The following is an 18,333-nucleotide window of genomic DNA, read 5'->3' as shown; positions in this document are numbered from 1 at the left end:
GGGGGCTTCTGCTATCTAGGACTGTCAGGTCTTCAGAGGTTGGCTCAGAGGACTAAATGCTAATGCAATCCTGAGAGATTGCATTAAGAGAGGCATAGTGCCCAGATCATGAGGAATAATATTTCTGCTCTGTTCGGCGCTCATCAGACCTCACTTGGAATATGGTGCCCTGTTCGGGGAGGAGGCGGGAGAGATTAATATAAGGACTTGCAAGAACAGTAAATGGTAAACTTCCTTCCAGAAGAGGCATTCCCATTATCTCTTACACAGCCGAAGATGCCTCTTCCAAATGCTGCAGCAGATACCAGCACGGTCTGGACAATGTGTTTCTTCATTTACTTTGATTAATCAACTAAGATTAATTGGGTAACAGCTCTGCTCTTATCGTGTAGAGATAGCATAGAAATAGTGACTGGGAAAGGGCAGGAAGAGTGCAAAAACATGTGTATATGTTGTCTTTTTCTTCCCTTCCTACAAAGCCAAAACACCTTCGGATGATACCCACTATCTTGAGAGGAGGCACCGCCGTGATGAGCTACTTCTGAAGCACAACAGATATGGGTGAGTAGAAACAAATGCACAGAACAGGGAGTTGTTTGCACAGGGCTTCATGTTGAGGGGTAAATGTGGAGCGAACCCACTTCCAAGTACACTCCCGGCATTGAGGGAAGCAGCCCCTCCCCTCTGCTCTCAGGGTTGCTTTTGATGCAAGTTCAAATGGCATGTTTTCAGAAAAAGTCGCTTAAAACCAGCATTTTAAAAACCGGAAATACATAGAGATAATCTAGAATTTGGAAGACAAAGCCCAACTTGCAGCTATTTATTTAGACGCACATGCAATGTTGTAGGACTAAAACACAAGGACGAAACCCGAAAGAAGGCACCAGAAGTGTGACCGACACCTTGCTGACCGCGCAGGGACTGCGATGCCGGAACACAGGCAGGACGGAAGCACACTTAATGGACACATTGTGACACTGCTGTAATGTGCAATCTGGAAAACACCCCACTGACCAAAAGAAAGTCTCTAAGGCCTCCCGCAGAGGGACATCTTTCCCAGTATCTACTCCGACTTTCTGGTGGAGATACCAGGGACAGAACTTGGGACTTGCTGCCTGAAAACTGCATGTGCTCTTCTGCTGAGCCATGGCATGCATATTAGCTGTAAGGTTTGCATAATAACCGTTAGCTCCAAACCTCAACCTTTGAAGCAACCACCACCACCCAGATGTTCCACATGCTTCTTGGGTTTCACGTGCCGTTGCTGAGAACAACTGGAAGGCAGCCTGCAGACAACTGGAATGCCAGCACTCAGGAAATATAACCTCTCTGTCCTTCCTCTCTCTCCATTGATCTCTGACCAGGTGGAAGGAATACCTCCCAGGAGTTCCGTGGTGTGCTGATATTGATGCAACCAGTTCAATCGAGTACAATCTCCAGTACTCTTTCCCCAAATCCACCGCCTTCTTTGGGCGTGGGACAAGCGCGTAAGTGCTGGGTAGACTCTGCTCCGAGAGGGCCCTGTTTCTTTCTGCTGTACGAATTTCTGGGGAGGAAGGGATTCAGGGTCGGAACAAGGGGCATTCCACGGCTCTAGCAATCCCCTTCTTATCCAGGCCGGAATAATCTTGTGCGGTGCTGATTTACATCAGGGGTTCTCAAGCTTGGGTCCCCTTGTTGGACTATAACTCCCATCATTCGCAGGCATAATGGCAAAAAAGGATGATGGGAGTTGTAGTCCAACAGCAAGGGGGCCCAAGTTTGCCAACCCCTGATTTACCTCCATCTCTTAACTTTCTCGCACAATGGAGCTCAAGTCAGCATGCACGGGGGCAGCCAGGTGGTCTCCCATCCAGGCACTGCCCAGAGCTGCTGAGCTCCAGCCAGCCCTGACCTGCTGAGCTCCAGCCAGCCTTCAGAAACCATCCCCTTGGCATGCTTCCTGCCTATCCCAGCTCCATCTGCTTTCCTACTGTCTACCCAGGGGTGGCCTGAGGTATTGCAGTGCCTGAGGCCAGGTACTAAATGCTGCCTTGCCCCATGACACCAGTGGGGGGCAGCCCCTTTCCAAAACCGACCTGTGCAAGTTCTGAAAGTGGTGTGGAGGGCTGGGAGGCGGGCAGGTGCCCAGCAGCCTCCTCTTCCCTCCTGGTGCTTCTTACAAGCTTTGCAAAGAGAGCGAGGAGAGGCGCTCCTGGCAGAACTCGCAGGGATCAGATCAGTCCTAGAAAGTTGCTCTGATGGTGGTGGCAGCAGTATCAGGAAGGCATTTGGCCACCTGGCTGGTGCCCCCATAATCTGCTGCCCGAAGGTGACTGCCTCACCTTGCCTCATGAAAGGGCCGCCCTTGCATCTGTCTGTTGGAGCCAGCAACCCCCTTGCTCTCCTGCTCTCCATATGAACTACTTCAGCATGTTCTAGGGCTGAGCCTTGGCCTCATGTTTCAGAGCTCTGGCTGGTGAGCTCAGGCTCCAATTAAGCCAGGGAAGAAGGAAGGCAATTGCCAGGGGATGTCCCCGTGGAGACAGAGATCCGATGCAGGCAGGTAAATGGGTGGGTGGTGAAGAAGAAGAAGAAGGCCAGAGGTACAAAAGGCAGGGGGAGATTCTGCTGCTCAGGGGTGCATTTCCTCTGATAAGTCCTCTTTTCCTCTCCCCCACCCCCAGGTTGTTTGAGACCAAAATGAAAGGCTTCCTGGACAAGCCGTATTCCTGGGGGCAACTGGAAGACATCCGGAAGGTCTTCTGGTTCTACCACACCCCCGTTACAGGTCAGTTCCCGGTCAAGGAAGTTCTCTCTCTCCCCTGCAAGACCATCTCCCCCTTCTCTCCATGCTGGTGAGGGACCCCAGGGAGTAGCCCCAAGAGTTGTGGCCCCTGGGGCTAGGTGCCCAATTCTGCCTTGCCCCATCACCCTGGAGGGGGCCAGCCCCCTTTCCAAACCGACCTTGCAAGCGTATAAAGTGGCACAGGCAGCTGAGAGGAGGAGGAGTGGGAGGCTGCAGCCTCCGCTCCCCTCCTCGTGCTTCTTGCAAGCTTGCCAGGGTGAAATTGGTCCCAAAGAGCCTCTCCAGGGGTGGGGTGGGGCCATGGTGGAGGGGAGCATTTTGCTGCCCTGATGACAGCTCAATAATCTGCACCCTGAGGCAACCAGTATGAAAGGATGGCCCCTGCCAGGGAGACCCTTCACCCAGAAACGCACCCACCTGCACCCACCGCTTTTAGAGCCTGAATTGGTAGCATAACTTTCCAGTTCATAATGCTAGTCCCTCACCTACCCACCCCTACACACACACAAGGCCAGCCTTTCTGGATAACCTGGATTGTCTGGATCTCTTTATTATTATTATTTTTACATTTTATATCCCGCTCTTCCTCCAAGGAGCCCAGAGCAGTGTACTACATACTTAAGTTTCTCTTTCACAACAACCCTGTGAAGTAGGTTAGGCTGAGAGAGAAGTGACTGGCCCAGAGTCACCCAGCTAGTTTCATGGCTGAATGGGGATTTGAACTCGGGTCTCCCCGGTCCTAGTCCAGCACTCTAACCACTACACCACGCTGACTCTCTTTCATTCTGGCCTCAAGCCTGGCTTCAGACCCCTGTGCTAACTGAGCAAAGAGGCACCTTTTAATGTAGTGATTATCTTCTGTTTAGCAGGAAGAGAGCAACCGGCCTTATCTCAAACCCAGCACAGCATCCCTTCAGGGGGTGTTGCTGGTATCTACTTCATATTTCTTTTTATATTGCGAGCCCTTTTGGGACAGAGAGCCATCTCTCTCTCTCTCTCTCTCTCTCTCTCTCTCTCTCTCTCTCTCTCTCTCCCTGCATTCACACATAACACAGAACCATGGGTCCAGTGGACCTGCGGTTCCGCTCCCCACCCTTACCTGCTCCCCACCCTCACCCTGTGGTTCCGCTCCTCACCCTTACCCTGCTCACTTGTCTGAATTCAGACATAATGGAGAACACTCTCTCCGCAGTCAGCAAGACTGCAGAGAGAAGGGGAAACTGGCTGTGCAGGCTTCCTTGTGGCATGAAGGACAGCCCAAACAGCCAATCATGGACAGAGAGAGGGAGGAGCTTCCTTCCTCCGCTCCGGTTGAAGGAAATGCAGCCTGCAGTTCCGAGTTCGGACAACACGCTGCCTGCATGAAACCATGGGTTAGAGCAGGGCTGCTCAACTTAGGCCCTCTTGCAGATGTTGGCCTACAACTCCCATAATCCCTGGCTATTGGCCACTGTGGCTGGGGATTATGGGAGTTGCAGTCCAAAAACAGCTGGGGGGCCTAAGTTGAGCAGGCCTGGGTTAGAGTGACAGAACTCACTACAACCCGAAGGTTCAGATTGGAGTTTAAAAATCGAAACCTCGAGACAGTCGCCTTGTGGAACCAGAGTTGCATGCATTCGGATGTCACGCTGAGACAACCCTACACTCCGGTTCTGCATTACGTGCGAATGCGTCTATTCTCTCTCTTAATTATTCTATGTAAACTGCTTTGAGAACTTTGTTGAAAAGCAGTATGTAAATATTTGTAATGTCAGCTTTGGGTCAGAGACAGCTTTGTTAATCCTGGTGGATGGGTGACCAATTGGCCAAAGGGGGTGCATCCCTATTGCTTCTGCTGGACCTCCCAGTGGCTTTGGATATAATCAGCCATGGTATCCTTCTGGACTGCTTAGTTTGGATGGGATGGGGGCTCCATTGTATGTATGTATTTGTTTATTTCGGCCCAAGGCCAGCATAGATGGAGGCTCCATTTTGCATTGGTTTGGGTCCTTCCTTGGGGGGCAGTTCAAGAGAATGTGGTGCTGGGGGGACTCTTGGTCAATACCCTAGGTCATTGGCCTATGGCAGGGCTTCCCAAACTTGGATCCCCAGATGTTGTTGGACTACAGCTCCCATCATCCCCAGCCACAGTGGCCTTTGGTCACTGTGGCTGGGGAAGATGGGAGTTGTAGTCCGGCAATATCCAGAGACCCAAGCTTGAGAACCCTTGTTTCAGCGATAGTGGATGAGAATGTTGGGAATAGTAGTTCAGCAACATCTGGGAAACACCTGGCCTATGGTTCCCCGCAGAATCCCATCTTGTTCTCCACGCTGTTCAATGTGGACATGAAACGCCTTGTGTTTTTAATGTTTTATTGTTTGAATTCTGTTGGATGCCTTGGGCATGTTTCAGGGAAAGGTGCAGAATCCAAATATTTACTATTCATCTCTTGGTAGGTATGTAGTATGCAGTGCATCCACTGAGAGGCCACCCAGGAAACAAATGGAGCGTGCATGAGTGGTGGGTTTTTTTAATGTAGATGACTCATTGGGGCACCCCACTCCTAGCACCCCCACATTTCTTCACTGTGCCCTTTCTCTTGCACTTGGGGACTGGGACTCTCAACTTCATTTGTGAGAGCATTTTGTATCTGAGAACTGCATGCTCAAAATCATCCTTAACTCTGCCCTTTTGGGCTGGTATGATTGACAGAGTTCAGCATGAAGGTCTCCCTTCCTTCCCCGCTCTCTGTCTCCAGAGTACGTCTTCAACCACTGGAAAGATGATGATTTCTTTGGCTACCAGTATCTGAATGGAATCAACCCTTTAATGATCCAGAAATGCAACAAGATCCCAGACAATTTCCCTGTGACCCAGGAGATGGTGGCTGGACCATTGGAGGAATCCAACCTCAAAGAAGAGCTGAAAGTAATGTATCAATCTTCCTTATCTTGAGTTCTCCTGAATCTCAGGAACCCAAATGGAGTGCCCCTGTTTGCATCTATCTATCTATCTGTCTTTCTATCTGTCTTTCTATCTATCTGTCTATCTATCTATCTATCTATCTATCTATCTATCTATCTATTTATTTTAAATATTTATTCCCCACCTTTTGAGCAAAAATATCCAAGGCAGCTAACAAAAGTAGCTTAAAACAATAAAAAATGAAATTACTGTAATTATATATATATATATATATAGAGAGAGAGAGAGAGAGAGAGAGAGAGAGAGAGAGAGAGAGAGAGAACAGTTAAAAACAGCAGTGAAGTTGTAACCTAAATAAATGTGTACTCTCCCCTCACCAAATGATCAACCAGATATAGCTGTTCTAACTTACTGCCAAAGGAGGAGAGGGTGGGGACAGTGCAGATATCTCTAAGGAGCAAATTCCACAGCTTGGGGGCCACCACGGAAAAGTCCCTGTCCCTGACTGTTCCCTGTCTGACCCTTCTTGTTTGGTGCAGGGCCTCCAGATAGGAAACAGGCAGGTTCTTATGGGGAAAGGAGAACTGTAGCTACCTCCACCTCCAAAGCTAGATGTATCCCAATAAAAATGAAATCTTTATCCCATAATCACTTTCCCAGGCCTGGAGACTTATAGGTTAGAGCTAGGGTTCTCAAACCTGGGTCCCTAGAGGTTGTTGGACTACAAATCCCATCATCCCCCGCCACAATAGTCTTGGCTGCTAGGGATGATGGGAACCTGTTGATTTATTGATGGAGGGAGTTTATTTGTTTACCATTTATTGTGATGGGGGTGATGGGAGTTGTAGTCCAACAACCACTGGAGAGCCTCTGGGGACCCACATTGCTCAGGGAGTTAAAAAGTATGGGAGACCTGTTCCATTCCTGCCTCTGTTACAGATTCTCCAGGGTAGCTTCAGCACACATATTCCAGCCTCTCTGCTCCTTCCTTCCGGCCAGACCTTTTTAGGTTTGTACAGACTGGTAGCCATTTCGCACTCATGGCGCCCCAGGTAGCCCCATCTTCCCTGGCTGAGCCTTTTCTCCACCCCTCTTTTGCAGAAAGGGACCATCTTTCTGGTGGACTATAAAATCCTAGAGGGCATTCCCACCATCCAGGTGAACGGCAAAGACCAGTACATTGCGGCTCCTCTGTGTCTGCTGCACCAAAAACCCAGTGGAGAGCTCATCCCTCTCGCCATCCAGGTAAACAAGGGGAGCAAAACATGTTAGCCTGGAGGAGAATTCCGAGTACGTTTTTGGGGGGTGCGTCATTGGACGGTCTTTAAGGAACGCCAAAGGATGTGGCGATGATGGTGGAGTTGATGGTGGGCCAGTTACCCTTACTCAGAAGGCCGCTGGACTAGTGTACCCAGAAAGTGGCCATCTCTGCCCTTTCTAAATGGTGGCCATGCTAACCCCTGCCTCCGCGGCACTCTCTTCCTTCAGCTCAACCAGCACCCAGGTCCCCAAAGCCCCATCTTCTTGCCTACCGACAGCGAGTGGATCTGGACGCTGGCCAAGACCTGGGTGCGCAACTCTGAATTCCACGTCCACGAGGTGATTGCCCACCTTCTCCGTGGCCACCTGATGGCCGAGGTCGTCTCTGTGGCAACTCTGAGGCAGCTGCCACTGTGCCACCCGCTGTACAAGGTGAGAGCCCGGGGCGGCCGAGGAGGACGCAGGAAGCGAACGGGGCTACGTTTGGGGCAGAAGGCGATGAACCTGGGAGGAAAAGGATGGATGAGGAGCAAGCTGCCAGGGGCAGGAATTGTGATTGAAGAGCCCATCTTGCAAACACCAAGTACAAGAATCCAGGAAGAGAGCAGTAGGGACCTTATTTTGGTAGATAACGGGGTATCTCACCTAAGGACCTTAGGAACTTAGGATCTAAGCAACTTCCACCCCCCGCCCCCAGCTACAATAAATTGTGGCTGGGAATGATGGGAGTTGTAGTACAACAGCTAAGGAGCCTCAGGCGGGCCACCTCTAGTAGATACCAAAATTAGGGTTCTGCTGCCCAGGTGCGAGTTTTTCCCAGGTGCAAAGGAATGTTCTAGGGATGCTAATGCAGCCCACCTACAAGCAGCTGGGCCCAGCTGTGAGTCTGGCCAGACACTCACTGGCGTGGGTGGCCAGCAGGTGGACGAGCTCTCTGGGTGGTTGGCAGATGTGCTGGATTCCAGGGATGGGCAGATGTACCCACTGGCGAGCTTGTCCAGATGTGCAAGGTGATGCCCAGGGCAGGTGTGCAGCTGTGTGCATGCCCAGATACGACCAGTGGAATAAACTGCCCTCTCAGGCATTTTGGTCCACACCCCTGTGGAATGCCGTCGGCCTTTTTCTAAACATGGAAGAAAGAAATCCCCGCTCAGCATAAGCACAAAGATGTTGGCGGGCTGGATCCCCAGATGTTGTTGGATCCATGGTTGAAGACGTACTCTGGAGACAGAGAGAGGGGAAGGAAGGGAGACCTTCTTGCTGAACTCTGTCAATCATACTTGAGAGGAACATACCCTGTCCTTTTATAGGTCTCTACATTTCAACCCAGGGCCTAAAAGTTAAGAGTAGAGACACCCATGAAATGTCCCTCAGAGGAGAATTCTTCAACCAGGGGGCTGCCTTGCTTCCAGCTGCTCTCCTCCTCCTCTCTCAGAAGACGGGGCCACTCAGAGAAGGCACTGCAGACCTAACATACAGAACTAGCGGGGCAATCCCAGGGTCTGGTATGAAGGCACATGAGGCAGCAATTTGGCTGATGCTAAGCAGGCCTGGGCCTCATCAGTGCCTCAGAAGCAGGATGACTCTGAATACCGGTTGCAGGGGAGTCACAGCAGGAGAGAGGGCATGCCTCTTTCAACTCCTGCCTGTAGGCTTGGCAGAGGCAGCTGGTGGGCCACTTTGTGAAACAGGATGCTGGACTAGATGGGCTTCCTTGGGCCTGATCCAGCAGGGCTGTGCTTAGGTTCTTATGTTCTTAGTATGAATCCCATGTATTCAGTTCCTGCATGGAAAAAAGGCGAGTTATAAATGCAAGAAACAAAAAAAGCTGATGGATAGCTTGGTGGAAAAGCGTCTGCTTTGCATGCAAAAGGTCCTGGGTTCAATCCTGGGCATCTCATAGGAACCTAGGAAGCTGCCTTATACCAAGTCAGACCTCTGGTCTATCTAGCTCAGTATGGTCTACACAGACTGGCAGCGGCTTTTCCAAGGCTGCAGGCAGGAGCCTCTCCCAGCCCTGTCTGGAGATGCTGCCAGGGAGGGAACTTGGAACCTAGGAGCTCTTCCCAGAGTGGCCCCATCCCCTAAGGGGGATATTTTACCGTGCTCACACATGTCATCTCCCATTCAAATGCAAGCCCAGGTAGACCCTGCTTAGCAAAGGGGACAATTCATGCTCGCTGCCACAAGACCAGCTCCCTCTCCATTGAGTCATTTGCATGAAACCAGCTGCCAGGCAGTGTAGACAATTTTATTGTGGATGGACCAGTGGTTTGACTCAGTGTAAGCTGGCTCCATGTGTTGTACTTTGATACAATTCCAGCCTCATGGCATTCTCCTTTCCAGCTTCTGATTCCTCACCTCCGATATTCAATCCATATCAATGTGTTGGCGAGGACTCACCTTATCAACCAAGGAGGGACGTTTGACCGAGTAAGTGGGCGTCGTGAGTCAGTTCTGGAATGTCCTGCCCCATTAGGACATGTGATGTGCACATCCATACATGCCTGGACATCCCTTGAGTTCTCAACACAAATTTTTCAGTTCAGCATGTGAGAACTCAGAGCGAAATGTATGAATTGCTTTGGGCATTTGAGGTGGTGTGAATATTCTGTCTGTGGTGTTTCAGTGTGTGATGCTGCAATCAGTCATCTAGACCCTCAGGGTTTATTTATTAATTTATTAAAAATAATTTATTAATTTATTAAAATTATTTTTAATAAACCCTGAGGTTTATTAAAAACCTGTGCAATCAAACACAGATGGTGCAATTCCAAAAAAATTAAAAAATATAAGACAAATATTTATATACTGTTTTTCAGCAATAGCTCTCAAAGCAGTTTACATAGATATAAATAAATAAATGATATTATAATAAATATTATTATAAAATAATATATCATAAAATATTATTATAAAATAATATAATATTATTTATTAAATAAATAAAATGGCTCCCTGCCCCCAAAGGGCTCACAATCTAAAAAAGAAGCATGAGAGAGATACCAGCAACAGCCACTGGAGGGATGCTGTGCTTGGGATGGATAGGGCCAGTTGCTCTCCCCAAGCTAAATATAAAAGAATTGCCACTTTTAAAAGGTGCCTCTTTGCTCAGTTCCAAAAGAACATTTGTGTAGTTCAAAAGCTGAAGTCATGCAAAAGTGTCTTCTGCTGGATAACATAAAAAGTGACTGATAAGAATAGGAGTAGTCCAAGTGGGTAGTCCAGGTTCCTCTTGCACCCACACCCTGATCAAGGGTCCTCATTTCTCTTCCTCCCCCCACCCAAGACGCTTCCCACAGACTCCATGCTCCTCCCCACAGAGTCTTCCCCAATGAATATAAGCACTCTCCTGCAAAAGGCCTATCAAATCCCCAGTTCTGAGGATTCCCTGCCACTCTGTGTAGGTTTCTAAATATTATGGAATGGACCTTTCATTGTCCAGTCTAGGCAGCAAAGGCTGCAGGCATGGGCAAGGGGAATGCATAGAACTGTCTTGTAGGGGTGCATGCTATGTGCACCAATTGCACTGTATAAGTGCAATAAGCGTATAAGTGTATAATTGTGTGAGTCACCTGAAGTTTCCTTTTTTAAAAAGCCCTGAGATGCAGGCGGGAATGGATCCAAGGAAAAGAAGGGATCCTGGTTCTCCGACAAATACCATTGTCTTCCACTCTGTTCTCGGAGCTTAATGTGTGTCCTAACTCTGCAGCTTTCTGTTCTCTGCCCATTTTGGAAGATACAACATAATGGCAGAAGAAGAGAGAGCCCCCCACCTGGACGCATGCCTGCATGATGCGCCCCCTTTCATCTTCACGAGATCTGCTCCATGGCGCAAGTGTGCTTGTGCGAGGACAGATCTTGACTCTGCCAGGACTGTCTCCTCCAAGGGCAGAGGCCTCCCTGGACTTTGCATAAGGAGGAGGCTATATCAGCAAGACCAGGAAGAAGTCTCTTTGGGGAAAGTCCTAGGTCATTTTTTCCACCCTGCAGGCCATAGCAACTGGGCGTCGAGGGTTAGCCGTGCTGCTGAGAAAGGCCCTTGAAAACTTGACCTACACTGATCTTTGCCTCCCTGAAGACATTGAAGCCCGTGGCGTCGGGTCACTTCTTAATTACTGCTACAGGGACGACGGAATGAAAATCTGGGATGCCATCGAGAGGTGAGGGAAGGCAGAATATGGGAGGGAGAGGCTGAATAGCAGCGCAGCGAAAGACAGGCCTCGGGGAAGTGATGAGATATTATTGGCTGGGATCCTAATGGGAGGGCTTGTACACTCCCAGTGGGATGTTTGCCTGCTTTTCAACTGGACACCAGGCTTCCTTGCCAGGTCACAAATCTATCTTGAAGCAGTTTCAAGAGCGGTTCATCAGCAGCCAACAGTGAATGGGGATATCCCCCAGATATCCCCCATGGAAGGCAAAGTTTGACCAATCGGTGGTGTTGGGGAGGGGTGAAATACCAGGTCCATTTGCAGAAAGAAATGAAGTGCTCCCCCCACCCACCCCACACCACCACAGGGGCTCCAGAGAAAGGGAACTTCTCTGTGATGAATTTGGAAATGATCGTCTTCTTGTGAGCCCATAAGGTCTGGGCTGGGCTGACTTCTTTCTCTCCCCTTGCAGCTTTGTCTCCGGAATAGTTGAACTCTACTACAAAAACAATTTATCCGTTCAGCGAGATTATGAGCTGCAGGCCTGGGTTTGTGATATCTTCACAAAGGGTTTCCTGGCCAAGAGGTCCTCAGGTATTCTACAAATGGCTCCAAGCACTGAAACATCGTGTCCACCCCCTCCTTAAGTTGCTTCATCTATTCCTTTCATTCCTTCCTACTTATAGAAACTCTGGCATGTGTTAAAAACCCTTCTTTAATCTCATCTTTCCACTTTTAATAATTTGCCATTGTAGTATAGGCTTCCGCTGGCCCCGCACAAGAATATCACATTTAATTATAGGGGTTTGGATAACTTCATGGAGGAGAGGCCGATCAACGGCTACTAGTCGGAGGGCTATAGGCTACCTCCAGCCTCAAGAGGCAGGATGCCTCTGAGTACCAGTTGCAGGGGAGTAACAGGAGGAGAGAGGGTATGCCCTCCACTCCTGCCTGTAGGCTTCCAGCAGCATCTGGTGGGCCACTGTGTGAAACAGGATGCTGGACTAGATGGGCCTCCTTGGGCCTGATCCAGCAGGTCTGTAGGTATTCTACTGCAAGGCTCCATTTTATACAGCTGTGTGCTTCATTATATTATGTATACCTTCCTTTGTCAGCCACAATTGGCTCCAAAGGTGGCTTGCAATTTAACTCCATGCAAAGGCACACTTCCTGAGATCCTGATTAACAAATTATTGGAGCAGTGGGAGAAGCACCCTTCTAGAAAAAGAGCTTCTGAAGAGCTCCAGAAGAATGCTGCTCCCTTGCTAACATGCGTGTGGGTGGTGGAATTTCGATGACCTCCCCTTCCCCTAGAAGCCCTCTGTGTCCCCTGCACATATGTCCCCGAGGGCTGCATGTTCTCCAGGGCCACAGAGTGTTTCCTGGAGGACCAGAGGTCATTCAAATCTGCCCCTTTCCCTGAGCCAGCTGAGTTAGCTGAACTTTTCGGAAGCACCAGTGTTTCTGCAACCAGTCCTGTTGCACTGCTCCTTCGTTAGTCAGGATGTTAGACAAGTCACGTGAGAAGCAAATGCATGTGAGTGATATCACACTTCATCCAATAGCTCCTCCTTCCCTATGTCACACAGTATCACAACTTTGCTATTTTATTGACTTTCTCTTAATGCGTGACATATCTTATGAAGCACATAGGAACAGAGGAAGCTGCCATATACTGAGTCAGACCATAGGTCCATCTAGCTCAGTATTGTCTACACAGACTGGCAGCGGCTTCTCCAAGGTTGCAGGCAGGAATCTGTCTCAGCCCTATCTTGGTGATGCTGCCAGGGAACTTGGAACCTTCTGTTCTTCCCAGAGCGGCTCCATCCCCGGAGGATAATACCTTCCAGTGCTCACACTTCTAGTCTCCCATTCATATGCAACCAGGGTGGACCCTGCTTAGCTAAGGGGACAAGTCATGCTTGCTACCACAAGACCAGCTCTCCTCTCCACCTTCTTTTGTCCCCCCTACAGGCATCCCTTCCTCTTTGCGCTCTGTGCCAGAGCTGATCAAGTTTCTGACCATGGTGATTTTCACTTGCTCAGCCCATCATGCAGCAGTAAACAGTGGGCAGGTAAGTAAGGCTGTTCCCCAGCCCTGCCAGAGGGAGAAGATTGGTGTGTGCATTGTCACCAGCTCCTCACATCTCCAATGTGGTTTTTTTGGAAGGAAAAAAAAGGTGTGTAGGAAAGCAAACCTTTGTATCCTGAAGAAACAACTGGATCAAATGTTTTCTTTTGGAGTAGAGATGGCACCAATATTTGAGCCCATTGTCAGCTATCACTTTTGGTAGGCAGCCATTTGGTGCGAAGATAGGATACCATTTTGCCTCAACATTTGGGGATGGGCTAATGTACACATGCACATATATACACATGCATATTTGTGTGTGTGTGTGTGTGTGTGTGTAGAGAGAGAGAAAGAGAAAGAGAAAGAGAAAGAGAAAGAGAGAGACCTGTAAAAGGACAGGGTATGCTCCTCTCAAGTGTAAGTGTGTGTGTGTGTGTGTGTGTGTGTGTGTGTGTGTGTGTGTGAGTTCCCAGATGGGCTGTTACTTCAATTTATCTCTGTTTTGTTACTTCAATTTACTCTCTTTCCTCCCTTTTCTGGACTGCAGTTTGAAATGGGGGCCTTCATGCCCAACTTGCCATCATCAATGAGGAAGCCTCCACCCGATGTTAAAACCCCGGTGACACTGGAGGAGTTCCTGGACATCATCCCTGAAATGAACACCACCAGCCAGGTCCTCTCTGTCCTCTGGGTCTTGCGCAATGAGGACTTTGACATGGTAAGGGGGCAGCAGTTAGGGACATAGATTGCCTTCTCGGTTGCCTTCTACTGAGCCAGACCCTTGGTCCATCTAGCTCAGTATTGTCTACACAGACTGGCAGCAGCTTCCAAGTAGGGGGTGTGCAAACAGGTTCGAATCTGGACCAGTTCAATATCAAACTGGTTTGGTTTGAAGGTTCAGGGTTGAGCCAAACCATCCCTGGCTCAGCTCAACCCTCGACTGAACACACATGCACACAGTTCGAGGGTACATAATTTTTAAAAAAAAATTCTTTCCCCCAGGGTGGTCTCCAAAATAGCCACCATGCTGGGGAATAGGCTGGTGGTGGGAGGGGGAACCTCCATGGACACCCCCCCACACCTTGGAAACCCCCTCCAGAGGGGGTAAGTTAAAAAAGAAAAAGGGCAAAAAAATAATGTTCGACGAACCCCACCCTGAACCGAACTGGGTGGGGTGGGTTCGAAGGAGGCCAAAACCACTGGCCCTGTGCGGTTTGGATTTGGTTCGAACTCGAACCAAACCGGGCCAGATGGTTTTGTGCACACCCCTACTTCCAAGGTTGCAGGCAGGAGTTTCTCTCAGCCCTATCTGGAGATGCTGCTGGGAGGGTGGGAACCTTCTGCATGCAAGCAGGCAGGTGCCCTTCCCAGAGCGGCCCCATCCCCTAAGGAGAATATCTTCTATTGCTCACATATAGTCTCTCATCTAAATGCAAATTAGGGCAGACCCGACTTAGCAACGGGGACAATTCATGCTTGCTACCCCAAGCCTAGCTTCCCTCCCATAGATCTGCTTTCCTCCCAACTTTCAAGTCCCACCTCTCCACCTCTCCAAGCTCTCCAAGAAAGATGCCTTCTTGGTCTGAGAAGAAGCTCTAGAAAACGGCTGGGTGAGGGGGGTGTCACCTTATGCAATGCAGCTCCTCACCTCTCTGCATCTCCTCCCAGCAGCAACAGCTGCACTCAGCCCTTCCTGCTCCCCTCACCCTTCATCCTGCCTGCTGGGCCTACCACCCCCCTCAGCCACCTACAGCCCTTTGTTTCCTCAGCTCCCTTGGGGTCCGCAGTATCTCATGCCCCTAGACTCTCTGTGGAATTATTCTTCCAGTTGAACTGGCCAATCACCAGGCGCGTAGCAAGCTGCCCAGTGGCCCAGTGCCCCACCACCCAAGCCACGCCCCCTCCATCTGCAAGGGATCCCCCTTGATTTTGAGGGGGCGCTTACTCACCCCGCCACTGCCCTCCATGCCAGCCTATGTCCTGCCCCGCTGCTCAGACTGACCATAATCTTCCCCGCCGGGGGGGGAGCAGGCCACCCCCTGTGGTGGCGGCGGGGGTTGGCAGACGTTCTCCTCCCACCACCACCCGCCACTCCCGGCCTGCATGCAGCTTCTCTCGGGCCTGCGTGCCTGCATACTCCAAGTATGGATAGCATCACGTGTCATGACGTCACGACCAGGGGTGTCGCTATAATTGAGCAGATGGGTTCAAAGAACCCGGGCCCCTAGCAACTGAGGGCCCCACAGCTCCACCTCTCCCTATTTTCTTCGTTATCTCCCTCACTCTGAGGGACCATCGCAGAGAGGGGTGAACATGGGCCCCCTCTCCCCTAGCTATCCCCCTGATCATGACATGCGACACTATCCATACTTGTAGTATGCCAGAGCCGTGAAGAAGTCTGCTTCCCCAAGCTGTGAAGATTATGGCAGTATGAGTGGCAGGGCTGTGGAAGGCAGTGGTGGGCAACCGGGCAGTGGCGGGGCCCCTTGTGGGGCCCCTGACCAGTCCGGGCCCAGGGACAGTCACGCCTCCTTGCCCAACGGATGCTACGCCTCTGCCTGGCACTTCCTTCATAGCACTTATGCTGATTTTTGGCACCTGCAACCGTTTCCTCCTCTGCGGTTCAGAAGATGGTCAGTATTCTGTGACATCACAGCAGCTCAGCCAATAGGCCAGGGTGGTGGCTTGGTTTGCAAGCTGGCAACAGCAGCCTGTTCGCTATGAAAGAGAACATCCATCCCTGAGGCTGGATGATGAGGAAATGCCACATCCACTCTAGGGCCTAGAGGGGGGTAGTTGGGGCAGCTCTACGGGTTGATGTCTCCAGGTTAACTTCTGAAAATGTCAGTGGTGAGACAGACATGCTCTGCACATGAGCAGGAACTGCCTTGTCCTCAGCACGGCTTCATGGCTGGACTCTGGAAATGCCAGGTTCCAATGAAGCCAACTCTGGCTTTCCTTGTCCTCCCTTCCCAGATACCGCTGGGGCAATACCCCGAAGAGCACTTCACGGAGGAAGAGCCGAAACAGCTCATCACGGCTTTTCAGGAGCGTCTGGCCCACATTGCCGAGGCAATCAAGATGAGGAATGAGTCCATGACGTTGCCCTATACCTACCTCTTCCCACCCAACATCGAGAACAGCACATGCATCTAATGCCCGGGCGGGGACGGAGGTGGGGGCAATGCCTGGCACTGTTTCCAGACTAGCACACGGGTATCCTGCACTGCTGAGCTTCTTCTCATCCCTTCTCTTTGCTCCCGAGATGGCAAAGCTAACGGGTGACCCCTCCCTCCACTGACAGATGCCCTTGACCTGTCCTTCGTGCCCTCCACAGCTGCAGTTGCTCTGTAGACAAAAATGAAGCAAGACACCCTGCATCCACATAGCTACGGTGGCCGGGCTATAACCAAGAGATTTGCATGGTGGTTGCATGGTGTTCTTGAAATCAGCCACAAAGCGAGAGATAAGGCAGACTCGCTTTCTCGCCTCCTCTTCTTTCTCCTGTGCTCGCTCTCCAACCTGCTGTAACAGAAGCAGGGGGATGCAAAGTGGAAAGAACCTGGCAACATGTAAAGACTCACTTTGTCTGGCATACTGCACGCGGGGACATCAGTAACGTTGCATGCGTGCAGGCCCCACAATGATGTTACACGAGAGCAACCCCATTGGAAAGATTGGCATTACACAAGGGTTGCGCCATTTATTATTTATTTATTTATTAGATTTATATACCGCCCTTCCGATACGGCTCAGGGCGGTTCACAACATGATAAAATCAAATTAAAAACAAATTAACAATTAAAATCAAACTATTAAAACACAATTGGTATTATTGAAACTATTAAAACACCATTATTAAAACTATTAAAACACCCAACTATTAAAACACGATTGGCACCATTTTTGCATTTATGCAACCTGTGCGCGTGCAAAATCACAATGTACTCTTGTGCAGTATGTGGCATTCCCTGTAACAGGGATTCCCAGTGGTTGACTACAACTCCCATCACCTTCAGCTACAATAGCCTTTGGTTAGGGGTGATGGGAGCTATAGTCAACAACATCTGGGAATCCCTGTAACAGAGAATACTGGCAGAATGTCCACCGTTGTCTGGCAGTGAGGCGTGATGGGAGATTTTTTCGGACAAAAACATGACGAGGGCAATTTTTAAATTGCCTATCTTAGGCAATGTGAAATGAAAATATTTCAATCCAAATGGCTTTTCCTGGGGCGTTTTTAAATGAAACGCTGAATCTGAAATACGTGTTTTAATTTATGACGTCAGTCCCTTTGATTGCAGGGACACTCAAAACTATGTACCTGGGTGCTGGATCACGGGCTTTATTTTTCCCCCCTAGTTAAGGAGGCTGCTATTATATCCTTCAAACAACCTGCTCTTTCTCTCATCAGCTGGCCAATATACAGCTGCTTTCTGCTGGCATACGCAGCCTCCCACCGCAAACCTGCATGTGCTATCGAAGGGCATGCTCTCTAAGCATCTCCCCTGAGCACTTGATTGCGCACGCTTCAATCAACCCATCATCCCCTTTGGGTGCTTTTCCCCAGACACATGATTATTCATGCTTGTGAAATAGATGTGGTGTTTCTGTTTGTTTCACTCTTCCCATGTGTGGAAGCGGGGCAGGCCTGGCCGTCACCGGTCTTGAGCTAGTTTTCCTGTCTGCTCATTTCACTCAACAACTCTGCAGCTGGAGAGAGCCTTCGCCCAACTGTGGTGCAAAAAAAAGTCTGAGATTAAATATTCTGTTCATGTGTGACTGATTTTATCTGTGTTGGTTTGTTTTATCACCCAACTGATTAACAGGAAAACGTCCATCAGACGTGCAAAGTTGCAATCCAGTCCAGGTCACCTTGACACAATCTGCAAACCCACACTCCACCCTTGTGTGCAGGAAAACAGGATGCTGGGCTAGATAGGCCTAGGGCGTGATCCAGCAGGGCTGTTCTTACCAAAAGGCACAGACCTCAAAGCAGTGGTGCATCCACTGGTAACCTCCAGGCTCAGATACTGCACGGCAATGTGTTTTGTGTAGGGCTCATAGTCCGGAAACTTAAAATAGTTCAAAATGTGGCAGCCAGATTGCTCTCCGGGTTTACCTGGAGAGACTATATTATGCCTGTACTTTTAAA

At 49.8% G+C, this 18,333-nt stretch overlaps 1 protein-coding gene across 1 annotated transcript in view; it reads left to right on the top strand.

Moving 5' to 3' along the window:
- Positions 1-17,960, top strand: part of LOC128329520 (hydroperoxide isomerase ALOXE3-like) — a 38,699-nt gene extending 20,739 nt beyond the window's left edge. Inside the window, exons 5-16 of the mRNA XM_053260893.1 lie at positions 480-561; positions 1,365-1,487; positions 2,667-2,770; positions 5,527-5,696; positions 6,795-6,938; positions 7,182-7,385; positions 9,300-9,386; positions 10,947-11,116; positions 11,580-11,701; positions 13,082-13,182; positions 13,726-13,896; positions 16,155-17,960. Of these exons, the coding sequence (XP_053116868.1) occupies positions 480-561; positions 1,365-1,487; positions 2,667-2,770; positions 5,527-5,696; positions 6,795-6,938; positions 7,182-7,385; positions 9,300-9,386; positions 10,947-11,116; positions 11,580-11,701; positions 13,082-13,182; positions 13,726-13,896; positions 16,155-16,334 (1,658 nt within the window). The 3' untranslated portion in view covers positions 16,335-17,960. The remainder of the gene's footprint in view (positions 1-479; positions 562-1,364; positions 1,488-2,666; positions 2,771-5,526; positions 5,697-6,794; positions 6,939-7,181; positions 7,386-9,299; positions 9,387-10,946; positions 11,117-11,579; positions 11,702-13,081; positions 13,183-13,725; positions 13,897-16,154) is intronic.
- The last annotated feature ends 373 nt before the right edge of the window (positions 17,961-18,333 follow it).

Source organism: Hemicordylus capensis, chromosome 6 (assembly GCF_027244095.1).
Source record: "Hemicordylus capensis ecotype Gifberg chromosome 6, rHemCap1.1.pri, whole genome shotgun sequence".
Taxonomy (NCBI): Eukaryota; Metazoa; Chordata; class Lepidosauria; order Squamata; family Cordylidae; genus Hemicordylus; species Hemicordylus capensis.
This window is presented reverse-complemented; position numbering and strand designations above follow the sequence as displayed.